This window comes from Sinocyclocheilus rhinocerous, unplaced genomic scaffold, assembly GCF_001515625.1.
Source record: "Sinocyclocheilus rhinocerous isolate Xijiao unplaced genomic scaffold, SAMN03320098_v1.1 scaffold115, whole genome shotgun sequence".
Lineage (NCBI taxonomy): Eukaryota > Metazoa > Chordata > Actinopteri > Cypriniformes > Cyprinidae > Sinocyclocheilus > Sinocyclocheilus rhinocerous.
This window is the reverse complement of record NW_015650001.1, coordinates 2,055,116-2,074,567: the sequence shown is the minus strand read 5'-3', so window position 1 is coordinate 2,074,567 and position 19,452 is coordinate 2,055,116. Positions and strand designations below refer to the sequence as shown.

The 19,452-nt window shown below is 37.3% G+C and overlaps 1 protein-coding gene across 7 annotated transcripts in view; it reads right to left on the bottom strand.

Annotated features, from left to right (window-relative positions):
• Nucleotides 1-19,452, bottom strand: part of baiap2a (BAR/IMD domain containing adaptor protein 2a) — a 90,191-nt gene that overhangs the window by 59,613 nt on the left and 11,126 nt on the right. For 6 of the 7 annotated variants that reach the window (XM_016516181.1, XM_016516186.1, XM_016516185.1 and 3 more), the window contains exons 2-3: nt 10,854-10,929; nt 5,022-5,108 (exon numbers count right to left, since the gene is read on the bottom strand). In XM_016516181.1, the coding sequence (XP_016371667.1) occupies nt 5,022-5,108; nt 10,854-10,929 (163 nt within the window). The remainder of the gene's footprint in view (nt 1-5,021; nt 5,109-10,853; nt 10,930-19,452) is intronic. The other variant, XM_016516184.1, reaches the window with a different exon arrangement.

Genomic DNA, 19,452 nt, shown 5'->3' with positions numbered 1-19,452 from the left:
TTCAATAGTCCAAAAGAAGTCCAATAAAGCGCATCCATCCATAATAAAAAGTGCCTCACACGGCTTTGGGGGATAAATAAAGGCCTCCTGTAGCGAATCGATGCGTTTTTGTAAGAAAAATATCCATATTTAAAGGTTTAGTTCACCCAGAAATGAAACTCGGCGTAATCAGCGTTGTTTACGTTCGGGATAAAGCGCGTACATGCTGAACGTAAACAACGCTGATTACGTTCTGAGGTACTCTCCAAAATGGTGGAAGACGGTAACTCGTGGACAAGAATTATTGAATGAATTATGTTATTATTGTTTTCTTTGTGCACAAAAAGTATTCTCGTAGCTTCGTAAAATTACGACTGAACCACTGGTGTCACATGGACTATTTTACCGATGTTCTTGCTTCGTTTCTGGACCTGGGAACATTGCAGTTGCATTGCTGGAGAGTGAAAATACTGTTCTTTTTAGCAGCATCATATGACTCCTTTAAAAAAAAATGAAAAAAGTATACAAAAAGGAATGATACCAGTGTTCCTGCAGTTTTGGTAATAAAATGTATCATCTCAATGATGACTTATTGTTTGTGGCTGGATAATTTTAGTTAATATTAACAAACTTGTGCACAAAGTTAGGCTTAAAGGGGGAAAAACAAAAAAAAAGAAAACTAATTTACAGCTCAGTTTAATTAAAGACCTGCTTCTCAGTCAATCTCTGACACCATCAATACCGTATTATTAGTTTTATATCTAATAACCATGCTGAAGACTAAGCCAATTAATTATTTTTATATTACATGTATTTACTTACATTTTTTTCTGTTTCTCAGTGGTTTACGTGAATACTTGATACTACCATTTACTGCACTTGAATAATTACTTGATAACTTTAAAGACATATCTGAAGGCTAATTTAAGGCCATTCTTTTAAGAAAAATATCCATATTTAAAGGTTTAGTTCACCCAGAAATGAAACTCGGCGTAATCAGCGTTGTTTACGTTCGGGATAAAGCGCGTACATGCTGAACGTAAACAACGCTGATTACGTTCTGAGGTACTCTCCAAAATGGTGGAAGACGGTAACTCGTGGACAAGAATTATTGAATGAATTATGTTATTATTGTTTTCTTTGTGCACAAAAAGTATTCTCGTAGCTTCGTAAAATTACGACTGAACCACTGGTGTCACATGGACTATTTTACCGATGTTCTTGCTTCGTTTCTGGACCTGGGAACATTGCAGTTGCATTGCTGGAGAGTGAGAGAGCCCTCAGATTTCATCAAAAATATCTTAATTTGTGTTCCGAAGATGAACAAAGATCTTCCAGGTTTGGAGCGATATGAGGGTGAGTAATTAATAACAGAATTGTCATTTTTGGGTGAACATTTTTTAAATGGTAATCTCTCGCTTTTGCTAACTGTCGTCACGTGTTCACAATAGAATGCCGTTCAAGCGGATGACGTTAACAATAAAAACATTAAGCTCTAGAGCATGACATCACATCCTGTTGCCCATATTTGTTGCAGGGTCAGCTGCTACTCTAATCACACACCTGAAACAGCTAATCAAGGTTTTTGGGTTCACTAGAAAATTATAGTCGGGTGTGTTAGCAGACGGAGAGCAGCCAATTCAGATCTTCAGGATTGAGCACTCCTGCTCTAATGCATAATGCATTCGCTTTTGTTCTTGAGTAATGAATGCATGCATGCACACACTCACATCACTTAATCAAAGCAGAATGACTCATTGTGACACTGCTGACGAACAATGGCACAGGTTCTCACAAACCACACCTGCCCATTATCTACATGTAACTGCATTTGAAAATGACAGTGCAAAACAGCCATCAGTCAACTACGTTTTTAGTTTTGTAACACACACACACACACACACAACATCTTAACTTATCTTGCATTTAAACAATGAATGTTTGGATTTAAGTTAAAAGGATAGTTCAGCCAAAAATGAAAATTTTGTCATCATTTCCTCGCCCTCAAGTTATTACAAACCTGTATAAATTCCTGTCAGCTGCTGAACACAAAAGATGATATTGTGAAGAATGTTGGTTACCAAACAGTTGACGGTAGCCATTGACTTCCATAGTATGGAAAATACTATGCAAATCTATGGCTACCATTAACTGTTTGGTTACCAGCATTCTTCAAAATATCTTCTTTTGTGTTCAGCAGAAGAAAGAAACTCATACAGGTTTGGAACAACATGAGGGTGAGTAAATGATACAGCCTTTTTGAATTTACTATGGCAGCTGCAGTTTCAGCCAAAGCTTCTACAATCAAACTGTGCTAACTTGATTCCATCTGCTGTTGTCAAGTAAAAATAAGTAAATAAATAAAAATCTCAGGTGTCTTATACTTTACTGAATGTGAAACCATATTAATTGATCATTATTTTACAGGAACAGTAGTAATTATTTGTGGTATCTTGGCAGTAACTATGGTTACCATGGAAACTTTTTTAGCAAGGGTTGGTATTAATCACGACCAGTGTCATCAAATATGAAATTTAAACTAAAAGATAGAAGGTATAAATTTAATATTGTGGGAAAAGTACTATTCTTTTTACACAAATCTTGTATATAATACGTTATTTTGCTGAAAATCTATGGTTACCATAGCGCATTTTTGTATGGGAGTGTCTTTCACACATCACAGATGATTTGTTGTGTGTATATGAGGTGTAACTCGAGAGGGCCGCATTGTGTTGTATGTCCAGGGGGTCTGTAACTGAGGCTGAGACTCTCTCTGTGATTCACTCTCAGTCAGAGTGAGATTCAAGTGCTAATACCTTTTGCAAGTTCAAATGAGAGGTGAACCGCACTGTTGATTGCGTTATACATGGGGGGGAGTTTACTCCGCCTCGGTCCAGGAAACTCCCTGTGGAAATGAAATAACGAAGATGCGCCTTTCATGTCCTGAGCAACAGCTCTAGCGTATGTGACACTTCTGACCCAGTGCGATTGATATGAGCCAATTAAATTCACCGCATACTGCATTCCCATTTCAAACAGCATTTATACCACAAAAAGGACAGCTTATACAGACATTTTGTAATGTGGCATAATTAAAATCATAGTTCACCCAAACATGAAAATTTTGTTTCATTTAATTACCCTGATTTGGTATCAAACAAGACTTTTGATCATCTTCTAAACACAAATGAAATTTTTTTTTAATGAAACAAGAGATTTATTTCCTTTCAAACAGCCTGATTCATATGGATTTCTTTTTACAATCTTTATGAAGTTTTTGTGTAATGGAATTTCAATTGAGGGACAGAAGTCTCAGTTTTCATTAAAAATGTCTTAATTTGTGTTTCAAAGATGAATGAAAGTCTTATAGGTTTAGAATGACATGATGAAATCATGACAGACGTTATAACTGAGTAACTTAAATTTCAGACGCAATACGGTGTTTGTTTTTGCACAGCCAATGAAAACAGTTCCAAACAAAGTCAAAGTGTAATCATATGCAGCTTCTTTGTTTAACACAGTAGTGGTGTTTTGTTCCTGAATGACTCAGTGTGTTTAAACAAATCAATTGACTGTATAATTCAATGACTCACTCATAAATACAGTCACCTGTTTAGATTCTGAATGAATCAGTATGTTTGAATGAATTGGTTGAGCGAATGATTCAATGTCTCATTCATAGAAACTGTGGCTGCATAATATGATGTAAATCAGTGTGAAAAGAGTATGTATTTGGCAGTATTCCGAAAATAGTAGGCAAAAAGTACCAGGATAACATTCTAGATTTGGCGATATTCTGATGTGTACTTCCGATGAACACTTTACTAGCCCAATTGGTTGCGTGAATAATACAATGACTCATTCATAAAGACACTCGCTGCATCTAAATATGTCTACTTCCCTAATATATAGCATGCAACAGTATTACAAACGAGTAGTATGTCCGAATACATTCGAAAAACAGGAGTATCCGGAAAAGTATGCAGAGGACCAACTACTTCTGTTGAGATCTTGAGGTGTGCATTCAATGGACACTTTACCATCCCATGAGGCCATGTCAGGTAATAAATGCAAATGATACATGCATGCTAACATGGTGGATGTAATACGTCTGGACATCCTTCATACTACAAACATTCATACTATATAGAACATTCTTACAATGGTCACCAAGTTTGTTCCTTATGAAATATAGTACCTACTTAGTAAGCAATTTTGGATGCAGAAACTCACTTGTTTAGCTCCTAAATGGATCAATGATTTGAACAAATCAGTTGATTGAATGATTCAATGACTCCTATATCAATACTCAATGACTACTAATATACTGTCTGTATTAGTAGACTGACAGTCTGCCTGAAAATCCTCAAATATCTCAAACAAAAGTCAACTAGAGTCTAAATTCACTTGGGGCTCCTGATAGTGAGGTAGAAGAAGATTCAGGCCATGCCCAATAGGACTTGAAAATTCAATATACGATGGATATCGTATCATGAATATAAAGTAGATTTTGCTGCCGTATCTTTAGCCAATCCCCATAAGCAACAAGCATCTTGAGGGTCACGCATACACCCACTCTCACATCCTTGGCAGAACAAAGAACCGACCAACAATTCTGACAGCCTCCCATAGCAGAAAGTAAAATGCTATTTCAAGATGTTATAGCCCTCGAACTAGATCTGCTTTTTAAACGGATCATAAATGATGCATCGGTGAGTTTCCCTGCAGCACGGCAGATGAATTCCCATCCACTGCTGTCAGCCCTTTGACTTCATTTTCCACGCAAACTGGAGAAACTGAGCAAGTAAAACAAGGAATAATTCAAGCCAGTACATAAACTACGTCTGAAATGCTTACGATTTAAAAAGGTTCAATATAAAAAACATTTCAGCTACAAATTCTGACAGTCGGGCCTAATGAAAGCAACATCGGCACTTTGCTGAGCATGTGGTTCCATTAGTGCGTGTTTTGTGGTGTCATGTCGGATCAAGCCACACAGTTTGCCTGCTCCCTTGAAGCTAAAACAGCACGGCGAGACTCACCCAAGTCTTTAGATCCTTGGCTTTCACTGGCCAGCTCTCCCATTCTCACCAGAGCATCAAAATAGCCCTTCGCTGCAAATGTCACACCTGCAAAAAGATAGAGGCAAGTGGAAAAATATGTCACAAACATTCTCATCTCTCATTACAGCAGTATATTCGATGATCAAAGGGCCCATGACGAGGATGGGACGGCTCTCAGCTGCGCAAGTTGGTGTCAGTCCAGCTGGGTAATGAGTGGCAAAAAAAAGCTATAGGAGTGGATGAGACTGTCGCACAACAGGAAACACAATCAGTTGTACAGGAAACACATTTTGAATGAGTAAAGATAGCCCTCCTGTGACTATGGAAATTTGGCCCTTTTTTCTTTACCAGACCAGCCCAGCTGTCTCTCTCACACACACACCGTTTCCCAATCCCATGCCTCATTATGGTTTTAAAATGTCAACTTCGGAGAAAAAGAATAAACAGAATATCATTATCTCATCATAGAAGTGATCTAGCCTTGGCTGTTTTGGTGTTGGTCTAACTGGTGGGATAGTAATGCTAGGCTATTCCCTAGTAAAGCCAGACTGTTACAATTACCTTTTCTGAGACTTCATGAACTACAGTTTTGCTTCTTGTGGCTCAAGCAGGTATCAAGCAGTCTCATTAAGACACCAGAGACATTACACTCAGGCTGATGTAACAGACAAAATATATTTACTGTATATGCGGTGCTCTGCAAATGTTTGGAAATGCTCTAGGCAATGTGGGGTTTTGAACAATATGAACATAAATCCTTATCATTTTGTGATGAATATGCATTCATAAGGGACAACACAAAATATGAAAACGTCTTAAGTAATAAACATAGAAAAACATAGACAAAATATCTCTAAACGGTGTACTGATTGCTCTGTTGCTGTCAAACAATTCATAAAGCTATAAAGGTTCTGAACCAATAATCTTCAAACCTGAGACAAGTTTAATCTAGCAACCAATCAACCAACCAACCTACCTACCTACATATCTATCTCTGCTTTTTTTTGAAAAACAAAGTTTGAAGAACAGCATTTTTTTTTAATTAAAATTTTCGAACACTATAAATGCCATTTTTAATCAATTTGCGTCTATGCTCAAAGGTTTTAATTTTTTTAAAAGAAAAATAACATTAATGTATTCTATATGTTTGACATAAAAATAAAATGGAATAGCTGTACAGCACACCAAAAATAGAAATAGGGCATCTGTTTACTGAAGTAAGTAAATGAAACAGGTGTCTTAAGTAATAAACATAGAAAAACATAGACAAAATATCTCTAAACGGTGTACTGATTGCTCTGTTGCTGTCAAACAATTCATAAAGCTATAAAGGTTCTGAACCAATAATCTTCAAACCTGAGACAAGTTTAATCTAGCAACCAATCAACCAACCAACCTACCTACCTACATATCTATCTCTGCTTTTTTTTGAAAAACAAAGTTTGAAGAACAGCATTTTTTTTTTATTAAAATTTTCGAACACTATAAATGCCATTTTTAATCAATTTGCGTCTATGCTCAAAGGTTTTAATTTTTTAAAAAGAAAAATAACATTAATGTATTCTATATGTTTGACATAAAAATAAAATGGAATAGCTGTACAGCACACCAAAAATAGAAATAGGGCATCTGTTTACTGAAGTAAGTAAATGAAACAGGTGCTTGCAAAGTAGACCGCTAAGTTAATCATAATGAAGCAATTCAGTTGTAGCCATGTGTCCGGTTTAGAAAGTGTATCAACATTGCTCCCTTTTCTGTATATAGTGCATCCAAGGGAATCGGATTAGCAACTCAGTGAAAGTGTGAGAGATCTGGAACTGCCAAACAGCATATGCTGGTGATTTCCATAGCACTCATTATTAACTAGAGCAGTAAAGAGGGAAAGGTGGCCCACTCATACAGGGCTCACCTGTATCTCCTGCCTCACAGTTGTTTACTGCAATCAGCTGCTCAGACTCACTTCATGACTGTCACTCTTGACCTGTGAATACAGTACTAAGGAGTTACAAAGCCAATGCCAGAAACTATAACTGCAAAGTAAGATCTAGCAGCCAAGACACTGGTCTTCCCCAAAAACCTCCAAGAGCAGCTCAGGTACTGTTATGCAACAATGCTTTCTCTAAGTGTGTCCCACACTGCACCACAGTTGAAACAATGCCTCTTTCACCTCCTTCAGAATGAGAACGTAGAAAACAGACATGGAGAAAATGGATATCAGTCAGCTATTCTTTATGGAACTCATTCAGAAATCAATTGGGACCTTCATCTGAATTTACTGAGAGCCAGTGGAAAACCACCCTGCGCTTCTGGCATGGGCAGAAAGGCCACAAAAAATTGGTTGAGCAAACAATTCATCAAGCTGACCAGCTGTGGCTCTGATTAAGTAAGCCGAAGCAGTACAGTTGCACTAGGTGAGCCACTATGTGGATAGTGTTCAGGGCTTATTTACAAGGAAATTATGCAAAAATGTGCCTGACAGATGGGACCATCAACTCTGGGAACTCACACAGAGACAGAGAAGGCCCACTGTATATATTTTTTTTTTCACAGTTTCGGTTTCTTTGCTTCTTTCTTCCTATATTATTCTAGGTTGGATAGGCCAGTACAGGAACTCATATGTTGGCTGATATACTGTTTTGACAGGAATCAAGAAGAAGCCAACACTGTAAAAAAAAAATCCAACTTTTATTTTGTCAGACAAATTAAATTTTAAAGGTTGATGGAACTATAAAATGTAGAAAAGGTTAGCGTGACAAAAGTTGACTATGCAATTTAGTGTTTAAATTAAAATATTAAAATTGAAATAAAAATAAAATAAAGAACTTACAACTAACAAATTAATTGTAACTGAGAAGTAATATATGTTTCAGCTATATTTAGTGTTTTTGATTATATTCTGTTGTAAAAGTTGTGTTTCAAGTCACCACTACAGTGATTAGTGTTATATTCTGTTTTAAAAGTTTATAAAACTTGTTTATGGAGTTTATAACACTTTCGGTTTACTCAACAAACTGATACACAAGTTAGACTAAGGAAGTTCTACATTAATTGTTAATGCTCAGCTTCACTTCAAATGTAAGCTTAATTAAGTTGAATAAACAAATAAAAAACATTGTTAATTTGAGTTTGTAGAACTTGTTTAATAAAATCCAGACCAACTGAATTTGATTCAACACTTTATTCCATAGCTCCATAATTGTAAAAATTCCTGAAGATGGGTGCATCAAGGTTTTTTTTTTTTTTAAGTGAAATTACTTTGGTGATTGAAAACTGGTTCTTGTTCAGAACCTGATACATTATTAAAATTAATAATAATAAATAAATACCATGACTGTATGATTTATAAATTTAGTTTGGTTAACGGTTCTTGAACATGTACATTCATCTGTCAATGTGGAACAGCGTTTACTAAAATACTGAATCAACAGAGCCACAGCAAATTGTTGCAAACCAAACTGAATGTGATGAGAGAAAATACTGAAAGTCACAAAATAACACAAAGACAACAAATAGACAACTTGCACAATCCAATTAGTTCATTGTCCTCAGTAGTTAGTACAACAAACAAAGCATGACCAGTGTAGTCTAATTCTCAAACGAATAATTTCTGAATGAATTCCATTAAGCTGACAGAAAATAGCTCATGGTTATCCAATTTCTCCTTGTCTACTCTCAATACTTTCTCTCACATGTGGTTCTTAAAATGGCTTTTTTTTTTTTTTGCACTTGTTGGCGACCCAGTGGCTCAGTGGGGAGCACTGTGTTTCCTGAGACCCAAGGTAGGCTCCAGTATCCTTCTGACCCTACGAGAGCAGTTTGGAGCAGAATGAATGTATAGATAGTTTGGAAATGTTTCCTCAAAACTTGTGAATGGATTGTTAAGTGGAACTGGAATCTCCACAATTCTCATACATATATTTAGGTCTCCCGCTTTGAAATTCTCTCTTTTACCGAGAAAGACCATGTCATAACACACTCCTCCTACTGCACTCATTCATCTTGCTGTGCCTGAGGCTCTAAAGCAAATCAGCAAGAACAATACCAGTCAGAAATAATAAATGGGGGTAGAAAGCTTTGCTGACTTTGTGTCTGAGTGATTTAATTTCCTAAAACACAGGGTAGGGTGGTAAAGACATGGCCTGAGAGCAAAAGAGGATTACGATTTATTCTGGTGGGCTTAGTGGCCTAGGCCCTCCCACCAGACCCCAGTTTCCCTCAGTACGGGGTAGTCAATTATGGAATAAATCTCTTTTTCAACTCTGTGTATTGCCTTTATGTCCTTTCAGCCATGTTTCTATGGTAAAAAACACGCCATTCTCTATGCCACTGCTGCGTAATTTGCGCTACTACTCTACCCAACTGGCTACCTGTGGACAGCTGTCTGGCAGCATATGGACCCGTGTGTGCAGTCAGCCCCTTTTTGAGGATAAGAGTCTTTCCAATCTGCCTTTAATGCTCAAGAGTTTGAAGGGCAGGCTGTCTCACAGATTTTACATAATTCCATTGGGCCATTGGGCACTGGGATTTATGGGTAGCCCCTGTTTCTGTGTGACACATCACATATGATTATATCTTTCACAAATCTTTTTTTTCTTTTCAGAATTTTGTCAACATTCAAGTATTTTTTTGTTACATTTTATATTATTTACTTTTAGAATAAAGTAATATTGAAAACATTGTCACTGTATTTTTTATGATTCAATTTGCTGTAAAAATGTACTATGACAAAGTTTCAGGCATTTTGGGTTTCCTGTATATTTTATAACAATAAAAGATGATGAGCCAAAACAGATTTTTACATTTAAGTTTTATACAATGTTCACAGTGTATAGCATAATGTTGATTATCACTAAAAATTGTCCCTTGTTTTTAAAAAAATATATAAATTAGGTAAATAAATAAATAAATAAATAAAAGTGCATTATTTGAGCTGCAAAATGGTTTAAATAATTTTTTACCATAATTTAATGTTTATGACATTGCATTATTATGGCAACAATGTTGCAAAATTCAAACTATAAGCAGGTTAAGTTACTTTTTTCTTTAAAAAAAACTAAAACAAACCAAAAATACCAAAAAAATGACAAATACACAACAAAATTACTAAACTAGAAAAAATTTAAAGTATAACATTAAAACTAATTCAAAATATCAGTATGAATAAACCATAACAGTATCTCAGTGATACTAAAATAACACTGATTTTAACATAGATTGTCCCCCTTCACTTCCATTGTAAGCACCTCACTGTAACCCAGATTTTTTAAGAAAAAGACGGAGAAGCCAACATATTTTTTTTTTTCAAAATCGATGCTGTCGATTGAGCTAGGACTAAACCTGGGATATTCCTTTAATATGTATTCCTGCACATCACCCTAAAGGTTTTATGGCCACTGTCGGCCCGAGGCTGCCAGAGCAAGATTACATTTGCCAATGTGAATCAGACATCAATGGGCAATTGTCTGGCTTTCATCAGTCACCTACCGCACAAAGCCTTCAAAGTCGTCTGATTGTTCCTCTGTCTAATGGCTAAATATCAAATCATCAGTGAGGCTGGGCACATTATCTCCTCTGTGAATGCCCTCATCAGCGGAGCGCTTGTGTTCGGCCCATCTGAGCTCAGGAGGTGTCTCAGGCTGTGTGAGAGTTGATAAGGCTGTGTGGCCATCTGAATGACAGGATGACAAATATTGTCATCATCTTCAAATGAAGTGGCATTAAAGGCGGATGGGAAGGAGTGGAGGGTTTGGACAGCTGCCTGAGCGCGGATGAAATGGCGGATTTCTGGAGATGTGATGTGAGGGTACTTACTGGAGAGAGCCTTCTCGTAGTTCTTTCCCATGGCGATGAAATTCCGCAAACAGGGATTGAACTGTTCCATGATGGTCTGCAAGAGAGGGAAAGATTTGTTTATATATAAGGCAGAATTGCAACATGTGTAGTGTGCATGAGTTATTGGCAGGCCTATATAAAATCCTCACACTAAGGATGCACCAACTTTAAAAGGCTAACCATTACAGAGAAACCGATAATTGTCATTATGGCCAATAAGCTAATATTAAAATTCCATACTATTTTGTCTAAATAAAAGTAAAATAAAACACTAAAAAAAACATCATTTTTAAATGCTTTTTGGTAATTTAGAATGTCAAAAGATCAAGGAAACTTGAATTTCTCAGAAATGTTGTGATGTGTTTGGAAATATTAAGTTTTTTAAATGTTTTTATTTAAGTCTCTTATGTGCTCACCAAGGCTGCACTGATGTGTTTCAAAAATACAGTAAAAACACTAATATTGTAAAATATTATTACAATTTAAAATAACTCGTTTCTACATTTTAAAATGTAATTGATTCCTGTGATGCAAAGCTGAATTTTTAGCAGCCATTATTCCTGTCTTCAGTGTCACATGATCCTTCATATATATATATACACACACACTATACATGTAAGGAATAACTGACGACGGGCCGTTGAATTATTAGAAAAATAAGGCACACCCGAGGTGGATTCAACGGCCCGGAGTCAATTATTCCGCTTATACTACGGTTACCACACCTCAAGACATCGATCAGATGATATATTTAAAGGGATTCGTCCGGTTTTTGTACTTAAATTGCTATTGTGAGTAGGATTATTTCTTCCGCATCTCATCCAACGCCTCTTTTGCTAGTTCCAAAACGTCATTTTAAAGCTGGTAATGGAGGCTTGAGCCGTTGATAGCATTCTAATGCAGTTATTAATGAAGTTATTAGAAAGAGAGCGAGAGAGACAGAGACACACAGAGAGAGAGAGAGAGAGAGAGAGAGAGAGAGAGAGAGAGAGAGAGCTTGTGTGAATTAGGCTACCTCTATGCATCCCTCAACAGTGTTCTGCAGCACCGTCTCTAAACAGCGCTGTTATTACCTCGCTAGTGATATGTCTTTCAATTTTTGTATGTTACTTTTGACTTCACAGTGGAGGATATTTGTGACTTTGTGTCAAAATATCATAAAATTTGATTAAATAAACACACCAACAAAAACAACAACAAAATTAAAGTTTTTCTCTTCCTTATTTCATATTGATATACCATTTTTATGTATGTATGTGTGTGTGTGTGTGTGTGTATAAATATAATATATAATAATAAATATATTAAATATAATTATAAAAGTGTCACTGTAAACATACCAACTATTTCAAAAAGAGCACAGAGCGCAACTAAGAAAATGCAGAAACTGAAACAAGGACAGATATTCAAAAACAAAACATTTAAATAGCCATTCAAATAATAATAATTATTGGGCAAATATGTATATACATAAATAAGTAAATTCATTAATCAACCTCTCCCATCCATAGCTTGTTTACTAAAGACTTGGCTAATTTAATAATGCTGTCAGCTACAAATTAGATTATAGTATTATTTAGTTTGTTTACCAAAAAATAAATCAATAAATAAAACAATAAAAAAATTTACAAACCGCGTCAGCAGATACAACCTGGGGCTGGTTAAAGGCAACTTATAGCATTTATTGCCTGCTAAAAAGACTAGATTACACACAAATTTCCATGAAGGTTTAGCCTGGTTAGTGCCTTCTAGTTAAGATAGTTGACCAAGGAGCTCCAGCACAAAACATATAAAACATAACATACGAGGCAGCAGGGGCTGTGTATCTGTACACCCGAGATGCTTGCATTTCCCCTTATGCAAAAACTGTCCACAGCATCATCCCTCGTTCACACCACTCATCATTTCATGTTGTGTTAAACAGAGTGTGATTATTCTTGTGGGAGGGAAGCAGACACTCATTCTGGGGGTGAGCAAAGAGCTTTGACATTTTGTTTAGGGCTTTGAGGCTGTGTTTTAGAGGATGCGAGGAAGTAAAAGAGATAGAAAGTGAGCATATGTTAGGAGGAGTTAATGAACATATTTTGCTCTGAAGTGCTAGTTTGTGGGCTTGTTAAACTGCCAGGATGTGTATACAGTGCGTTTTAAGGAAGGGCCGGGATGTCTGGTGTTTCTGAGAGGGCACATATGCAGGGAGGGCAAATTGTCTCGAAGCTCCGTTCCTAGTGCAACCAAAATAAACACTTTACCGCCTCGCCATGCTGTAATCTTTCAGTGATGCTCACTCGAGCGGGCATCTGTCATAGCACCCTGAGCACCATCCACTTCCCCTTCAGGGCTTCCTCCAATTAGAGCAGCCACAGTCTGCCAGGGCCTTAGGGTTAACAAAGGCCTGAAGCTGTCAGCACAACACCACCGAACCCTGCTTTCTTCCTCCAAAATTCACCATGAATAACTACATCCCATACAGCAGCCTTTAACACCTCATAGGAACCTTTCGACCATCCCTCCATAAACAACTCAAAAACAGTCCAAGTCAAGCCGGTTTTTCACAGTAAACATCACTACTGGTCAATCTCTAACCCTCAATCTCAATCCCTTTACTGGCACATATTACCATGTCATAGAATTACTTGATACCATAAACCCTGTTATCATGTAGTGTGTCAGTTTGTTTGTAGCATTAGCATCTAGCTAAATCCACGACATTAAAATCCAGCACCAATTAACTATTACACTCATGCATTTAAAAATGGCTATGGCAGCTTCGTCTGCGCATTCCTCGCTATTTTCTTCAACCAAAACAAGTCAACAGACACCCCCCACCTTTTCTATAGTGCAAAGCCTTATGGGTAATATGAGGCCAAAAAGACTGGTTGCATTTAAAAATGCATATTCTCTGAGTAGGCATTTCTTTTCTAGGCAAGTACTTTGTGACAGTTAAAAAATACATTCTATACAGTATGAATGTGTGTAATATGAACGTAATTCAGATGTAGGCTACTACATTTGTCTTGTCATTGTCATGTGATGTCAGTTGCATCGTTCAAAGTCATGTGATGTCAGTTGCATCGTTCAAAGTGTTTATCGTATGCGCACTGTAAGTGTACTGTACATGTACTGTTTTCCCCTCTTACAATATAGTAGGGAAGTATGTGATTTCGGAAGCAACCAAAGTACCCTTCAAGGATAGTCAGTCTATTACTTGCAATGCCTCCTGGCAGCTATTTTTAAGCATGCAAGACTCCTATCTGTTTGAATGAGAAATACCAAAATCTCAAAAAGCTGCTTGCCAAACTCACATTTAAAAGCATATTTCATGTCAGTAACAATTTTATGTCTAAATAATGTGTTTTCTGTTATACTCAAATAACATTAAAGCAATTTATATTTCAATTTACATTAGAGTTGGTCCAGCCAATATGGTGTAATCAATACCATATATAGTACCAATATGGTACTAATCAAAAGACTTGATAACTGGAAAACTAGAGCATCTAACAGTATCTGCAGTGATGCAATGACTTTACTAACTGCCAAATGGCTCTTTTATTCAGAAGGTACTGAAGGCACTTTTATCCAGTGTGTACTACCAATTCCAATACAAGTTGCACCCTGAACAACCAAGTTAAATTCTCAGCTTGTGGTCCTTTCCGATCCTGTCCCACTTTCTCACTTCCATTTCACTGCCTGTCTAATCTAACTACGCTCTTCTATTTAAATAAAGGCAACAGCAAATCCTTAAATACTATTTCAAGTTCACAAATTTGCAACTTAATGGATCCATAAAGGTAGATGACATAGTAAGTGGCTAAGCATTAGGTGATTTAAGTGTTAGGAACCAAGTGGCACTCCAGTAAGTTACAAAATAAGCAGTAGCTATCTTTTTCCCAATTTAAAAAAGAACTCCGGAACAGCTGGTGCTACCCAGGATTGAGCATTTTTAAGAGTTTTAGGCAGGGTAGATGCTGTTCAATCAGTCAAGATGAATAGTGGAGCCAAATACAGGCTGGAACATGTCAACAGACGGAGAAATACCAGGTCAAAACGCTCTCAGTTGCTTGGACTGGAAGGCATTTTTGGGCGGACTTTATGTAGCAGATTTGGGTCAGGTATTAATAGCCATCAAACTACTTAAGGACTAGTTTGAAAAATGTTTCACTCAATATTTCATCAATCCTTCAAAAACGTCAATGTTTTCCACAATAAAAAAACGAGAGCAAAACGAGCGCTGTTAGTAAGGGGATCTCTAGTAGAGCGACAAGACCTGTTCCCTAGGCTTCATTGGCTTGACGTCACAGGTCACCTTCCCGCTCCTGCCGCACTCTCTGGGCAGCTCTAAAAGTGGGTCTGCACCTCACGGAGAATAAGATGGAGAGTAGGCAGCAGTGCCTCAACAAAATCAGTCACCCCAGGAGCTCCATTAGATGGAAAGAAAAAACGAGACGCACAGCAAGTGAAGGAAAAAAAAATACATATTCATTGATCAAAATATTAGCAAGGGCTTCAAGTGTCTCAATGCCAGCCTGCAGACTTTGGCACAACAGCAAGACAAGGTATGAAAGGTTCAGGAACGAGATGATATGTGGAGAGCACACACTGACACTGAGGAGTACAGCTCTCTTCTCTGAAGGATGAAAGACTTCTCTCCATTTCAAGGGATTTTTCAGAAAATCTTTCTTTACCTACCCTCTGACTCCTTCCTTCTCCTTCCCTATTCCCCTTATATACTCCTTTATAATGCCCTGTCAGCATACCTCATTAAAAAGACCCCATCAACAACATCCTCATAACATGTGAGGGCAAGAAAGAGAGGAAGAGAGATAAGGTACAATGAAGAGAGGTAGAGATGTGAAGAGCTTGGTGCTACATGTGGGTGGTTTACATAACGGTTAGGCGAGACCAGGTCTGGACTCATGGCACTCCAGAACTCAAGAGCAATATTGGGTGACGCTGACGTGGGAATGATAGAACAGTAACGAAGTGGGCTCTGTTCCAAAACCTAGCAAGCTGCCTACCTAGGTGGCATTTTAAGGCATCACGTATGAGTTCCCGATGCAAAAGCTGTCCCAAAACATAGGAAACAATCTTCTATTGGCTTCAAAGGTGCCTCGTTTTGGCCAAAATTGGAAGCACAGCATGTATATTTCTCAGAGAAGGCAATCCCAGAATGCACTATACCTGCGTTAACATGCACCCAAACAATCGCTTTCATGCTCAATAGGACTAAAAATTCTTCATGTAAACACCTGAGCTTGCAGACGCACTGAAGTTTTGTTCAAAATACATGTAGGCTACTACCCATGTAAACGCATATGTAAATCAGATTGCAAAATTTAGGGTTCATATAAACATAATTTTAAGAACCTAAAATCAGATTGGATATATTCGGACTGATGAAAATTAAGGCATGTATTGGTTTAAGTTTAGCGAAAAATACATTACATTTAGCTTAGCAACGTTACCGTCAAATACTGTTCAAATCAGTAGTGTTCTTCTCGTCTGCTTTGCGTCAATGTGTACCACATTCCACTTCAGCCACTTATAAGGTGCCATTTCAGGTAAAATGCTGCCTATGAAGACATCTGTCTATGTAAGCAGCAGACGGCAAGACAGCTCACAGGAGCAGAGCTGTAGTCAGCACTCCAGTGCCTACAAAAATTAGACAGTGTAACTCTCACACACCATTTAACACTGAAAATGTGCAATTTTCTGCTAATGTTAGTGTCACGTAAGCTAGGTGTAATTAGCTTGGTGTAATGCTAGCACCTTGAACGTGAGGTCAGAGGGAGTGGGCGGGGCTTTTGTGGTTTCTTTTCTAAATTCTGTCAGTGTTGCTAATTTTATCATCCCAGTCCTCGTGTGCTACATCTGCCAGCCTAATTGCAAGAGCTAATTAGAATATGAGGCCAGCATACACTTTGTCTGAGAGCTTGGTTATTCCTGACTCTCTGTAAGGGGGACGTGTGCAACACCTTCACTTTAGTGACAAGGCAAGAAAGCGACAGTAAAGACAGTGAGTGAATACTGGATAAATATGGTTAACACTGCAAATGAAGACAATTAAAGTTGATGTTAAGCTTTATATTGTGTGATGTGTTAAGTTCAACCAAGTAAGCAAACATAGATATTTCATTTCCCCCCAATGCTAGCAGTGCAACCACTTCTTTGAAAAATGAAGCCTGCACATTTTATAAATAACCAAGAGACCATGATTACAGTATTTAGCTCCAACACAGACTCATTGAAAAACCAAGTGCCTCTACCTACATTTTTGTTAAACTATGAAAATGTCCCTATTGATACAATTTACTGCAGTTTTCAGTAAAACACTGGAAACTTTTGTTCCTTTAAAATTATTTTGTGCAGTTCATTGAACAATAATATGTTATGACCTCAAACCACTTTTACCATAGTGTATGATTTATAAACAAATTTGCATCACATAACCAGCTCCATTTCTGTCTTAGTAAACTTGCTCAGTAGCTCACCTGGTACAGCACTGCACTTGCTTTGTGGGGCGTTCTGGTACGAGTTCTGTGAAATTTGTGTCACGGCACTTGATTAAAGAGATCAAAAACGTGTAGAAACAAACTAAAATGGCATGGTTGCTTCAACAAAAGCATTTTATCTCATATTTATCTCTTTTTTTAACACTATCGGTTAGGTTTAGGGTTGGGTTTATTTGTATGTTATTTTGAAATGCAATTTTAGCGCCACTTAGAGTGCTACTCACCAGGCATTTCATTTCCAAATTGCCTGTTACATACAACAAGAAACATAAAACGCCATCTTCATGTTTTTCCAGTGAGCCTAGGTTGTTCAATTTAGGTTTAGGTTGAGTCAAAACATCTACAGCAGTTGGCTGTTTGAGCTGCCCTTGAGCCTTATATTTCTGAGGGGATTAAAGAAGACCTAAGGAAATTGTAACTGCATTTTTGGTAATTAAACTTTGATTGGTACACAAAATGTGTACAAACAAATAGCAATGATGCCTCTTCAAGAAATGTATGAGTAACCACTTTTTGGCTCATATGATAAAATCCACTGATGAAACATCAATTACTGTGAATCCCTGGCCCATCATTTTGTTGCAATATTCCCAAAGAACCTTCCTGTCATCATTAGTAAATGGAAAAAATATGAAGCTGCACCCAATGCATCCATTTATTTCCGAACAAAGCCACATCATACACTACTTCCAGATTCAATCCTACAACCTTTTGATTACCAACCAAGGCAACCATTGCTCAGCCACCCAGCATTTATGGTGATATGGGGAACCCAATGTTGACTTTAATACCTGACATTAGCACTGAAAGGCCAGAAATAAAATAAATAAAGTGTTAGCAATAAAAGGCTAAGGGAAAATGTTACCTAAACACACTCCAAGAAGCGTTTAAGAGGAAACAGGGCTGGGAAGAGTGACAAGACATTATTGCAGATGTGAATTATCTTCTTCTTGGGGCCTGGATCACACAGTCTAAGTATATTTTATGGTTATGACCACCTAACAATGCATTATCCCCAACATAAATCTACTTAGTTTGAAGTAAAACCAGTTTTGGTATCAAAAAGTTATTGAAAACAGATTGAAGATTAGTTTAAGTTCACTAAGGGGCTGTTCACACAGGAAATGTTCCTGCCTTCCATCTGTGCAATTTAAAATTGTATACGTATTAAATTGTGCTTTAAATTAAGGATCATTTTTCTAACATCAAAAATTGTTGGTATGCAACTCTTTAAACACCAGCAATGTGTTTCTGTTTTTTTTAGGCTTAATAAATGATTGACACTACAAATGTTCAGAACCCAACAACAGCTGGCCTTGAGCTTGACAACATGCTGGCAGTGCTAATCTAATGCGGCAGAGGTCTGTGCATGGGCCCTCGGCAGACGGAGCACATGTTGTGTGCAATCAGAGAGGAATGTGTGGAGTATAGCGACTGTATCAGTCTAATGACTAGCGTACTGTTCCTCCCCCCCTCCATCAGACCCCTGACTTAATCACATCAAGGGGCCAAAAAGAGCAGGATCATCTCTTTCTCTCTCCCTCTGTGTTTCTGGGCAGGCTGCATGCAGGCTTATTTTCAATATGCAATACAAATCTCATCTCAGTTTCGATCCCTAATTCAGGCTCAACAATGACTCGGATCGGATCAGGATCGGAATCCTCCTAAACACAAGCCTGCCAATGTGGTTCCCAACTGGATTTACTTCACAACCAACTTTATATATTTGAAATCAAGCAGCGACCAAACAGACATTCTAAAATACAAACATTAATATTACCATGAACTACAGACCCAACAATATGTTAAATTATTAATTACCAATAAAATCTGCAAAAAAAAGTGCAGTTTTTTTTTTTTTACATTGGTTGTTGTATGTAGCTCAGCAGTTTGGAAATGAAACATCCGGTGAGTTGCGCTAAAAGGTTAAAGCTCTATTAATTTAAAAATAATACATACACTATGCATAACTAATACTGCTAACAAAATCAAACATGAGATAAAAATGCATTTGCTGACTGATGCACAGAGAAGAGATCCAGGCAGATGAAGTCTTTCCAAAAATG